Genomic DNA, 12279 nt, shown 5'->3' with positions numbered 1-12279 from the left:
ATGAGCCATTATACAAAGTGGTTCCTGCATTCAGTGACACAGACGGACACATCACAGGCTCTCTGTCTCTCTTTTTCTTCATCATGTGCTAATCAGACCATTTCCTCAGTACTCAGGTCTATACACACGCTGTTTGGAAAAGTATGAAGTGACAGTCTGCCATTGGTTGACACAGCCCGTGTGACATCTGTTTTTGCAACTCTGTATGGTTGCTGATACTAACCTAGCAGCAGAAACAATCAAAATTGATTTAAAAAATGGGTTAACAGATGTTTAACATCAGAGTTACTGGTTTGGATGTATTAATCTTAAAACGCCCCGGAAAGGCAACCAAGTTCCTGGCTCACTAGAAAAGCTACCGTAAGGCTTCTAAGGCATAGATAGCATCTATGAGAGACTGTTTCATATATCCACAGTATGGATATGTTTCACATTCATCTGGGAAAGCTCCCATAGAAAGCCTTTTGGAAGGGCAGAACTTTTCAAGAAATTCCCAGAAGGTGATTGGGCGCCCATTCTGTCAGTCACATTCACTAAGGGCCAATCAGTGTGACGACGCAAAACAATGTTGTACAAGTGCTAGCCTCCCAATAGGAAAACACTGCTGTAGTACCTGAACAGTGGACTATGATGTGAATACAACTTTTGAGACTGCAGATCAAGATTCCAGTAAATCTAAAAAGTGTAAATTCATCACTGTAACTTTTTGTGCCACAAATTTAATGCTCATTAAAATCTCATGATGTATTTAAAAATACAAATGACACATTTATAGGCTCCAATGTAAAGTATGAAGTGCTGAAACCAAGCTGAAATGACGTAGGAAGTCCAAATGTGTGTTAGCCTAAATAAGTTCAAGAAAAAAATCTACAAAAGGAAAAAAGAGACACAAAAAGACAGATGTCAAAGAAGTCAATTTTGCCTTTGAGTAATCAGAGTATATGAAAGTAAATTTAAAAAATGGTACTTAAAATATTTGTTGTTATAAAATCAACATATTTTAACTCAGCTGTCCATAGTTATGTTTATGATTCAAAGGTAATAAGGGTCCCACATTTTAAGTAACTGAAAGTAACATTTGAAATATTAAAAAACTAACATTGAAATACAAGTTAAAAAAAACTTTTCAGTAATTGTGATCTTAAAAACTACTTTTTGCCCTGTAACTGTGCAAGATTTGTGCATAAAATTGTCTGACATAGCACTGAATCAAAATTGTATAGTTGCAGGTTTTGTGGTATCAGAAAATTTCAAAATATTGATATTGTTGTGATGAAAAATGCGATTAACACGCCAGCAATGGTGCCAAGAAGACAAGGGAATTAACGGGGCTGAAAACCACAAGATTTTTGATGACACTGCACATCCTTTCATGGAAACACTGCACTCTAAAATTGTATCTAGCTCTAATTCATAATTATTGTTTGTTTTCAAATATTGTTTATTATCTGTCTCTTGAATATGTATTAGTTTTTATGACGTGTGCTGCTGACCTCTTGGCTAGGTCACCCTTGTGAAAGACATCTCCATCTCAACGGGTCTTTATCTAGTTAAATAAGGTTAAATATAACAAAAACACAAACTTTCTAATTTGCTATGGTAGAAGCAAAAATAACCCACAGATTAGCATCGATAGGAACAGCAAATCAACGGTTTTTGTGTGAGCTTGTTGGTTTCCTGTGATCTCTTGATCTCTTGGCCACTCCTCTTTACTGCACACTGCTTTAGAAACACATTAAGTAGGTGACAGCATGTGCTGTTGGTCAGGGCAAAACTGTGGCATGCATAGAAACAGTTTTGAATTTGTGGGTTTACTGATGCTCTACTTATGCATTAAAAAGCCTTTATAGTTAAGAACTTCTTCCTTTGTGCAGACCAAGTCTGGTTTTACAAGCCAAATGGTTTAGTTCAACTGGCCCACTGCAACTGTCAACACATCCCAAAAAAAGAAAGAAAGACCTTTTTTCCTTTGTGACAAGAATAAATAGGGCTTGTACCACACTTTTGTGAAGTTTCAGGCTGTTCTTAAGAAGTTACTTACTGAGAACAACAGCAGAGAAAATATCAAACAAAATGGAAAAGCCTTTTGAGAGAAACATCTCATAGAAACTGTCTAAATCCTCCCAGATGATGGCTCACATGTGCCATCAGGAGTGTAACAGACGTCCAGTGATCCGTCTGATCAAATCAGCCCTAGGTGCTGCATCTGTGAGTCCAGGCTCAGCTGTGCATCTCTCCCCTGAATCTAATGTCCTCACTGGGTGAGTGCAGGGTCCAGCAATTTAAGGTGACCTGTCTGACTTTAAGAACAGCATCCTTGATCAACAGACAGCAGCTGTCTGCAAACACACACACATGGAAACACACATCCCTGAAACCACCATATTACAGTCTGTCTGCCAAGCCGGTTTGTTCCAGTAACCACTTGGAAATACTTGCAATGAGGACAGGCTGCAATTTAAATATCAAAATGACTCATACTTATTACAGCTGTAATTAAATTTTAAATAAGAGTCGTCCAAATTGATGACAAAATGGAATATTTTAACTCTTAGATCATTGAATCAAAGAAGAAACATATTTTTGGCTGCTTTTCTAAAATGTTTCCAGACTTGCTCTACTTATAACTTCTGTATCACAAAAAAAGCTTCATAACATTATGTGTGCAATCATTTCTATTTATGATCTTCTGTTTGCTAAGATGCTTTCATCAGCAGAAATATCTGATTTCTAAGAGAGGTTCCAAGACGTATGAGACGACTATGTGCCTAAATTGGAAAGGGTAGCTCCAGTTATAATGAAAGCCAACAAAAAGTCTTTATATCATAACAAATACTAAATGATGAGTCACTAACTCCATTAGAGAACTGCACAGTGATTAAGTCCAATGGTAGGAAAGCTCTCCAAATAAATCAGGGTTAATTTAATGTGACGCTTGTTAGAGGATTGCATAATGATGTCTAGTATAGTCAAAACTAATTTAGATAGAAATGAATTTGAGTTCTTGTATGTACTTATACAAACCCCATTTAATATTTGCATGTGAGCACACAAGCAATTTCATTTTTACTGTTTACTGTTTCCTATTAAACAGATATTCATTTTCATGTGAATGCGCCTAATAATAAGTGCACAGGGGTTAATTTTGACCACAAACTGGAAAAATACAATTGCAAAGACACAGGGGTTTACACTGTGCACATGCAACTAACAACTAATTCATCCAGCAAGTCACTGCCCTTGTAGATAACAGCCTCCTGAAGGATGTTTGAATCCAGTTCAAGCAGGCCTCTATTTGCAAGACGCACAGTTGTGCAGGCATTAGCACTGTTGCCCAACAGTAACAAGGTTCTGTGTTTACCCTGGAAAATGTAAGGACCTAGAGTTTAGCCAGTTAGTAATCCCTCTTCCATCCATACTGGGAGATAAGAATCTGAAGAAAATACACCCAGACAGTTAAGCAACTGGGCCATAGTTCCTCTCAATATCTTGTTTAAAGACCCTGTAAAGTTAAACCCAAATTTTTTGTCTTAGCACACTAGACTTCTTAAATTCACACTGTATAATTCATTCTGTCAGCTCCAGCTCATATGTCATAGCACTGTACCAAGTTAGAGAGATGGAGAGCATCTTTGAATTCAGTCTTTGTTACATTACTGCGAGTACAAACTCAGGTACAATATGGTTAAGTTCCTTGGTTGATACCTACATAAAACCGGCAAATCACGTTGTTTGAAGTGAGGTTACAGTGCCAGGGAGAGAGAGAAAAGGGAGGGGGTCAAGCGAGTGAGTAAGAAGGGAGCAGTAGCTGCTGTTTTTAATTATCAATCACCTGTTTAAATGACCAGGACTGATGCAAAAAAAAGCAAAAAACTCAAACCTGTTCTGAAAAAATAGTGATGGACAAAAGTTACCACAAATTGGGCGAGTGAGGAAAGGTCTGAAACCAGAAAAACATGTATTTTTTACACAGCTTTTTACACTAATAGTAACAGACCTGACCTGAAAGACCTGATTAAAAAAGACTTAATATCCCAGACAGAAAAAAAGCTCATGCCCTCTGTCTCCTAAGCTGGTGTCTCATAGTGGTGATCTACAGGAAGTGACATCTGTCGGTCTACAGCCAGGCCCCTCTCAAGTGACAGGACATAATGTAGTGAATGCGCAGCCCTGGGGAGGAAGCAATAAAAAAATAAGATGGACAAGCAGCCACTATTATCGCTATCAATGGAGGGCCTTGGTGAATGTAACTCAAAAGCATCTTTTCCAACAAGAAAACCTTTCATAGTGGTTCTATTCTCTTTCGTTAATGATGAAATGTTGTCCAGTTTTGATCACACTGCATTTTGGCTACATCCACTGGCAACAGCTGTTGTTAGCCAGCTTGCATTACACCTAAATCATGCCCAAAATAACAGTAAACTCATGCCGAGGTTGGTAGGGTCAAGAGCAAAACACATTTCAAAGCAACAAAAGCTTTCAGTGTGATTCTTTACTCTTCTTTAAATAAGGAAACATCCAGTTCAAATAAAACTGCCACTATTTCAGCCAACCCTTTCACTGGTAGCCATTGTTTACCAGCTCGAGGCCTGTTGCCACCATCTTGTTTTCTTAATTATGCTGACTGGTTGCATTTTCTTGACCTGACAAAAATGTTTTAGACTGAACCTTTACAAGACAGACCTGCCTGATGACTGATATGGAATCAGGCCAATCTATCTGCTTAACAATGTGAATAAAAGCTTGGACTTAACCTCCATCTGTGAGCCCTTAACTTTCTCCCTGAATCCACTAAGGTGAGACAGTGTATAAACTCAGGTCAGATGATTTGTAGCTCCAGCACCTCTGTTTGCAGTATGTGCCCCAGAATATCACCATGCCCTACCTGCTCCAGTTTCCAGTGGAACTCAGCTGGTCTGAAGGTATCCACCTGCGTGAAGTCTCTCCTCAGCAGGAACACCAGGCGGCAATTGTGGACATACAGTGAGTAGTGATGACGGTTCATCTCTGTGGGAGGAAAAAAGAGGATAAAAGTAACTACAACCAGATCACCTACGCTGCTCAGTGTCAGGTAAATGGCAGATGTAGCTTTAAGAGATCTCATAAAATTGTGACAGCAGCTCTACTTTCAGAGAAGCATGCTCTCCCAAGGTCATCTAATATAATAAACCAATGAATTTTTAAAGCAAAATCCTCCCTTTGGGCATGGCGTGCTGTGATCATACTGAATTTTCTATGCTGGATCATTATAGAGCTGCAAAGCCAGTTTAGTGTAACAGTATTCAAAAAGTACACTGAATGTGTGATAATTACAACAGGTGAGGAGGAAAAGTGGAGGTGATATAAATGCAATATTTTTTCATTTTGAAGACAAACTACAAAAACAAGGAAAGTAGGATTTTTTGCATAATATTAAAAAAAAAACTGACACTTGAATGTATGCATGATGTGTGGAGAATATCATCTCTGTTTAAAAAATGTACTAAACTGGAATTTTGAAACACATTTCAGGTCAAAGACATACTGCACCTTCATAGGACATATTGCAATTAAATCTAAAATTCAGTTAACTGCCCTATCCTTATATCCACTGACTCAAGGACAAAATAATCAGATTTTAGAGGTTAAAGGTTGAGGTCCTTGTGCCTCATGTTCATCCCTTACTTAAAAACATTCATCTCAATAATGCTGTGAAGGATTTTCTTCAAACTTTTAGAAGTATCCACTCTGACTTAGTTAAATTGATTTGGAGGTCAAAGGTCATGGTTATCGGGCCTCACGCTCATCTGTTGCTTGTGAATGCATGAACTCTAAAACAATTAGAGGGATTTCCCCCAACTTTGCAGTAATGTCCTTTGTGACTGAAGGTTAAACTGTCAGCTCAAGGTCAAAAATCATCTTAGCCTTTCTTCATGACCCACCAGTCTTTTCTCTCTGACCGGCAGTTTTAACCTTTAGGCATTTAACTACCAGGTAGTAGTTCTAGTTCATTCTATATTTGTATGGTGCCAGTTAGTGCTCTTTGGTAATGTGCAATGCTGGACAAACATGCAGTAATACAGTGATACATAAATGGTATCATGAGTCTGCTTGCTGGGTTGTTGAGGATTTAAAGTGTTTTTTATTGTTTTTAAACCAAAATAATATCAAACAGCATTAATAACACAACACCTGAAGTTTTTACAGTACTTCTTTCAAAATAGCTTAGTATTTTCCATAGGTGTGTCAAAAGATCACAATTCTTAACCATGATTTACCTCTGAATTTCTGTTGTTAATAGATTAATCGCATCCTTTTAATCACAATTTTAATTTCCACTCTATTGCATTTAAACAGCTTTTGTGCTATTTTGTATTGAAGATTGAAGATTATGATACAAACTTAATCACACAAAAAATATATATTTTCGATTTTTTAAGTAAAAAGAGATATAAGCAGTGTTGGACTTATTTTACATAACTGTGGCTGCAGACAGTGTTAATTTTGACAGCTTTTTCTAATTTCATTTGTAGTCTTTTGATAACATGTCTTTTAGTTTTAGTCACATTTTGTCATTTTGCATTATCGCTATTTGTTTAGACATGATGTTTTAATACAAATCCAGACATAAAACTACAACTGTGTAAAGTTGCAACCAATCAAATCAATTTATCACTCCACAGACTTGGTGTAGGTGCCAGTCAATATAAATGTGTCAAAGACTAAAACTAAGGATAATTTGTCTCTATTTTCTCTCTATTTTAGTTAGTTTTATAAGTGACACCACAGTTAAATTTAGTTTTATTTTTTTCTTTAAAGCTTACTTTTTATTTAGTTTCGGGAAACTAAAATCATTTTATAATAATTGAGTTAGTTTTAGGTAACCATAACAACCCTGGTTCTATGCACTCTGCCAAACCTGGGGCCCCTGCTTTCTGCAGCGGAGAGACAGAAGAGATACAGATACATTGTTTTTTGATAGATTTACCCACAATAGAGAAACATCATGGATTTTGAATGTCTGATGAAAACTAAATTGCATTTTAGTCTAGTAGTAGTCGTCTTGACAAAAACTAAATGTATTTTTGTCAGTTTTAGTCATCAAAGATCTATTTTTGGCTAGTCGTAGTCTAGTTTTTCTCATGGAAAAAAGCTAAAAACATTTTTAGTCATAGTTCTAGTCAACAAAATTAACTTTGGCTGCAGGGAGATGTTGGTGCGGCTTCACCAAAGTGTATTAAAGGGAAAATAAAGCATGTGATTAATCACAATTTAAAAAACTGCACTAATTTTGGACCTTGATTAATAGCAGTTAACTTGATTAATCTTGGCAGCCCTAATTTTCTAACAAATAAAAGCTTTTCTTTTTTTGAAATTAAAGGTACTTCTACAAAGTGCAATTGTGGCACTATTGCAAATGTTAAAGGCCTTTCTCTTGGCATTTTTGTAAACCTTTTTGGTACCTCTTAACAAAAACAAAATATCAGCCTTTTAAGGGATAATGTTATTGCATAGTCTGACAACACAACTGCAATTAGATTAATTGTTCAGCACTAGTGCCAATTCAAAAAAAAAAAAAAAAAATCCCAAGATGCATTACAAAAAGAGCAGGTTGAAACCATACTCTGTTGTATTAATTGCAGATTACACATCAGCCAGACCAGTGACTATTTGTTGATTGATATGAATTACAAGAGCCTTCATTAGCCTATGATTAGAGCAGCATTCAATGGTCTGTTGGTCATAGCTGCAGTCTACTATAGAGAGATGCAGACCTTAGGCTGTACCATGTGGCCAACCAGAACCAAGGACTTAACTGTAATAGAAGATGGGTCACTGTTTACGGTCAGCTGAACGGACTGTCCTTACATCAAACTTTTCTAGTCTTTTGACCACTAAAAGCATCTTATCCAATGTGGACTGCAGGAGCTGTTGCCAAACCGATAACCTGATAGAGAGATGGCCAACTTTACCCCTTATCCATAGCTGCCCTTCTAAAATACATTCAGTAAATCTCAATGTGTCAGACCCACTCACTCACCTGTTTTGTCTGAGTTACACAGTAGCGTCTCCTTCTCGGCTCTGAGTCCAATACTGGGCCCGTGCTTCATCCAGGTTGCGATGGTGAACTGATCCGTCAGATTCTGTGGCACCACCCAGTCAGGGATTTTTGCTGCCTGACGCCCGTCAAACCTGAAGATGAGGTCGCTGTCTCTGCCACTGTCAGTCACCAGGGAGGCCGTCCAGTTGGTGGCAGCGCTTGGGGCAGGAAGAAGGTCAGTGCTGCCTGAGGACGCCCCTGGGGTTAGCGTCATGAGAACAAATAAGAGATGTGACAGAGGATGTGTCAATAACAATCAGGGTGGATAGGCAGGGTATATTGGCCTAACCTTGGCTATGATTACTTATAAGCAAGGCAGATGGCAGGGCTTAATATGTAATCAATGGGCCGAGATGGATAGAGGATGTGGGTATTGATTCATGGCAAATGAAACTGACTTTCAAAAGGAAAGACATGTGAGGCACAGGTTGACATGTTCAAAACAAAGCACTGGAATGCTCTTCCCACAGAGGACATACTGACTGAGTATAATGGTAACACAAGGAGACAGAAATACTGCAAGGACTTGGTGAGAAGGGCAACAAATGGTGTGAATCAGCCGATCCCATGCTTTGTTTACAGCTGCCGCTTTGGTTTTATGATCCTTGCACATGCTGACAAAACACACCGGTCATTATGAAAGTGCATTGAGTGATTTTATTCCATTTATCTTTTCTTTTTTTTTTTTAAGCAACTCCATCATTTTTGACACAATAACCTCAAAAAGTTTACGATCTTTGTTTTTAAACTGTCATCTTGACAAACGTTTCCGTGCCATGTCGCTCACCTTGCTCTTGAATGTATTTGACATGCCCTTGCCTATCTGTCTGCCCTCCTGTGTCACACTGAAGAACGTATTTCAGGCGTTTAAACCACATTTATAAATCATTTGCAACAGCGTATGGGTGGTAATAAATCAGAGTGATATGGGCACAATGCTGTTCAGAGAAAAAAATGACCAGCGTCAGAATTCCCCTTGTCTACCTTGTCCAGGAAAACAATTGCAACACGCATCTGTTCATGGCTGCTAACAACACATTTGCACATTAACTGATGTTTTTCCACAGCTGTAAAGCTGTTTTTTTCCACCTCATACTCATGCCAGTGTCGATGTTCTGACTCCAGTAATTAGATTCCCCCAGTAAATAAATACGCATCGACTTGAGCAGCACCCAGCTGCAGCCTTCTCTCTTCCTGATGTCTTTGTACATTATCTCAAATTGATTGTGCTTTAAAAAAGCAATTACAATTTATTCTATTTGCTATCAGATAACGATTATGAGGTGCCTGAAAAGGACTCTTTAGTGGTAAACCAAGCATGGACCGGGAGCCAGGGGAGGCAGAGAGGCTATTCCATGCATTCAGATGAGCTGGAATGGGTTTTCTGAAGGCCGTTAGTCAAAGATGATGACTCCAGCCCCCCTGCTGGTAGTGCAGTGTGGGCGGGGTGGGAGAAGCGGGTAGGTTAGGCTGCTTTTGTTGGTGCTTTGGGCACTGACATGGTGGCCCGGCTCCTCATCAGTCACAGAGGAGAAAGCGTAGCCGCATCAGAGGCAGTCAATGCCCTTGTGTCACATCATTAGTGACACGGCTTTAAGTCGCTATTCTGGTGCCTTCATTTAGCATAGAGGTTTACCAGGGACACAAGCAGAGATAAGACAGCAACGCGGGCTGGGAGCTTTCAGATGTTAGTTTTAAAAAAAGGCACAGATAGGCACCTCGGGCCCTGTCTGACCCTCATGTTCAGACCTTGAATTCCACTGCTGCTTTTAGCTGCAGCTCACTTCAAATTCACCACACTGACTTTCAGTTTGCCGCCACAGTCTGAAGTCATCTTTGATCAGGCATCCATTGCATATTCTACATATCCACCACCACCCTCGTAGCCACAGGTCTAAGTCTCATGCAATTTGCTGCTACATGCCAGAAACTCACACTCAATCACAGCTGCTCATCATTCTGGACACATTGGCACACTTATGGTATTCAAAGCACAACGGAACAGTCTGTTTTTAATGCAGGACCCACCACAGAGTTTCTGTAGAGATTTCTCCGAGTAGGTCTCCCTGTCGCAGCCTTTTCCGATATGGCTGGTCTGCAGCTCCACCGTGGTCCTTACTGATGACAGCGGCCCACCACAGGTCTCCAGGTGCATCTTAGGAAACAGCTGCTTGCTTCCTGTTCCTGGCTCATAGTCCACTCGCTTATTCCAGCCTGGGAAAAGAAAAAGATTGAGTGATAATGTTAAGGTTTGCAAAAAGACTGGTCTGTCTGCATTTGTAGAAACCCCAACCCCTCAGCAGATTATTATCTAAAATGATATCTGATTTCCACAAGCCTGCTTGTTGCTTTTGTTATTGCATGTCTCATTCTGCCCAGTTAGGCTGCCACCAAAAAAACAAGATTCTATTTCCAATTTTTCACTGTCACTGATATTTATGGCATCACAGCTCAATATCCTTTCACTAGAAAAAGCCCGGCTAATAAAATTGCTGCATTGTTGTTGGAGTGCGCTACAGTACCTGCATAAGCAGCAGTGGTCATTATGCTGTCAGTGCTTGTCCTGTCTGCTATGAATTGCATTGTCTGGCTATTATTTTGTGCACTAGGGATGCTTTTGCTTTTTCTCTTTTTTACAGCATCTGTGTTTGTGTACTCAGTCTCTCCGGAGATAACAAGAAAATGAACTGCAAAATTTCGCAGCCTGTTAAGTGTTTAGATGAGCTGTGTTTACCATGCACCCATCTCACTCATTATCTCAATTTCAGACAGCTTCCCTGCATATCCATAAAATGCTGTCAACACAAAATCTCCACATTTGCTTAGTCAGAAGAGTTCAGACACAGATTTTTGTGAAAAAGCAATATTGCATCCTCACTGTGTATGTTAGCTCATTCAAGCCCCCAGCAACATAAAATCACAAGAGTCCAGTAATCAGTTATTATAGTACATAATACATAGCACATAATGTAAAAAGTATGTAGGATTAATTTCAACCCAAGTTCAAACTGATATCTTTAAAATTTCTATGTGCTGTTTTTGTTTGGATGAAAGTTAATTTAGTGTGGTTAAAGTGTGACATTGATAACATAATCATCTACCTGACCAAATCACAGAAAATTCCACATGGTGGTGTTTGCAAGCACAAACTGTTTGCATACAGGCCAACTACTGACAGTCAAGGGTGTTCAACAAGGTTATCATGGTTTTGGGTCTCCGGAAGTTTCGCTTATTTGTAGAGTTAAGCCTGGCACATACTAAAAGATGTTTCAGTCAGGTATGCTCTCGCCAGGCATTCAACTATTTTACTGCAAAATGGATATACATTTTTACTTGGCGGAGAAGGCTCTGCTCAAAAGATGCTCCCTGGGTTAGTCAAGCAGCATGCTTTGACTCTTCAGGGAGTGCATGGCTAGATACATTCATGACAATGCAACTTGAAGACAATAAAATTATTTCAAAAGCAACTAGAATGGCCGTCTGAGGCGGCAGACTCACGCCTAAGCAGCGCCACAGCGAACTTATGCTCCCATTGATTACTGTAGTGAGAATCTATCCAGAACAACTAAAGATGAAACCACAATCTAAGGCTGTTGATATCACACCCTGTATGGAGGAAAGATAATGATACAAGGGGGAAGAGATCCTTTCTCCTTCCTAAACCTACACCTTCAGATTATCATTCAGGAATGTCACTGAAAGGGGGGGGGGATTCTCTTTCCCCCATGGCTGACAACTTATTAAGGAACCACATTCGAAAAACAAGAGTTTCTCAGGCAGTAGGACTCTCAAATTGCCATTTTGATGAAAGACAGCTCCCAACAGAGATAAACACCTTAAAATCTGAATCTTTCGATTGGTCGACCAAATGGTGAACCTCCTCAGACTAAATCCTGTCTTCCTGAAAGCTGTAAGAAACTTTGCACCACGCCTCATAAATCTAAGGACTCTGTCTTCCTACAAAGCAGTCGCATGTTGTAAATTCCCAATGTTATCTCAACCACATGAAGCTGCAAGGATTGGAAGAATAAAAAACTGTCTTAAATGTTATGTTTCTAACAGGACATGTTCATATTTGGTTGAGTCTGTTTACAAGGAACAGAATGACGTGCCATACTAATCTCTGGCATCTTCCCTTACTGAGTTATGATTTTATGATATAATTTAGTTGTATTTCTCCAAGTTGACGAACAGAGACT

At 39.2% G+C, this 12279-nt stretch overlaps 1 protein-coding gene across 1 annotated transcript in view; it reads right to left on the bottom strand.

Annotated features, from left to right (window-relative positions):
- Nucleotides 1-12279, bottom strand: part of LOC121522310 (calsyntenin-2-like) — a 347129-nt gene that overhangs the window by 119518 nt on the left and 215332 nt on the right. The window contains exons 6-8 of the mRNA XM_041806529.1: nt 10109-10294; nt 8021-8278; nt 4886-5007 (exon numbers count right to left, since the gene is read on the bottom strand). Of these exons, the coding sequence (XP_041662463.1) occupies nt 4886-5007; nt 8021-8278; nt 10109-10294 (566 nt within the window). The remainder of the gene's footprint in view (nt 1-4885; nt 5008-8020; nt 8279-10108; nt 10295-12279) is intronic.

Source organism: Cheilinus undulatus, linkage group 2 (genome assembly GCF_018320785.1).
Source record: "Cheilinus undulatus linkage group 2, ASM1832078v1, whole genome shotgun sequence".
NCBI classification, from domain to species: Eukaryota; Metazoa; Chordata; class Actinopteri; order Labriformes; family Labridae; genus Cheilinus; species Cheilinus undulatus.
The sequence above is the reverse complement of the archived record's forward strand: the minus strand, read 5'-3'. Positions and strand labels throughout refer to the sequence as shown.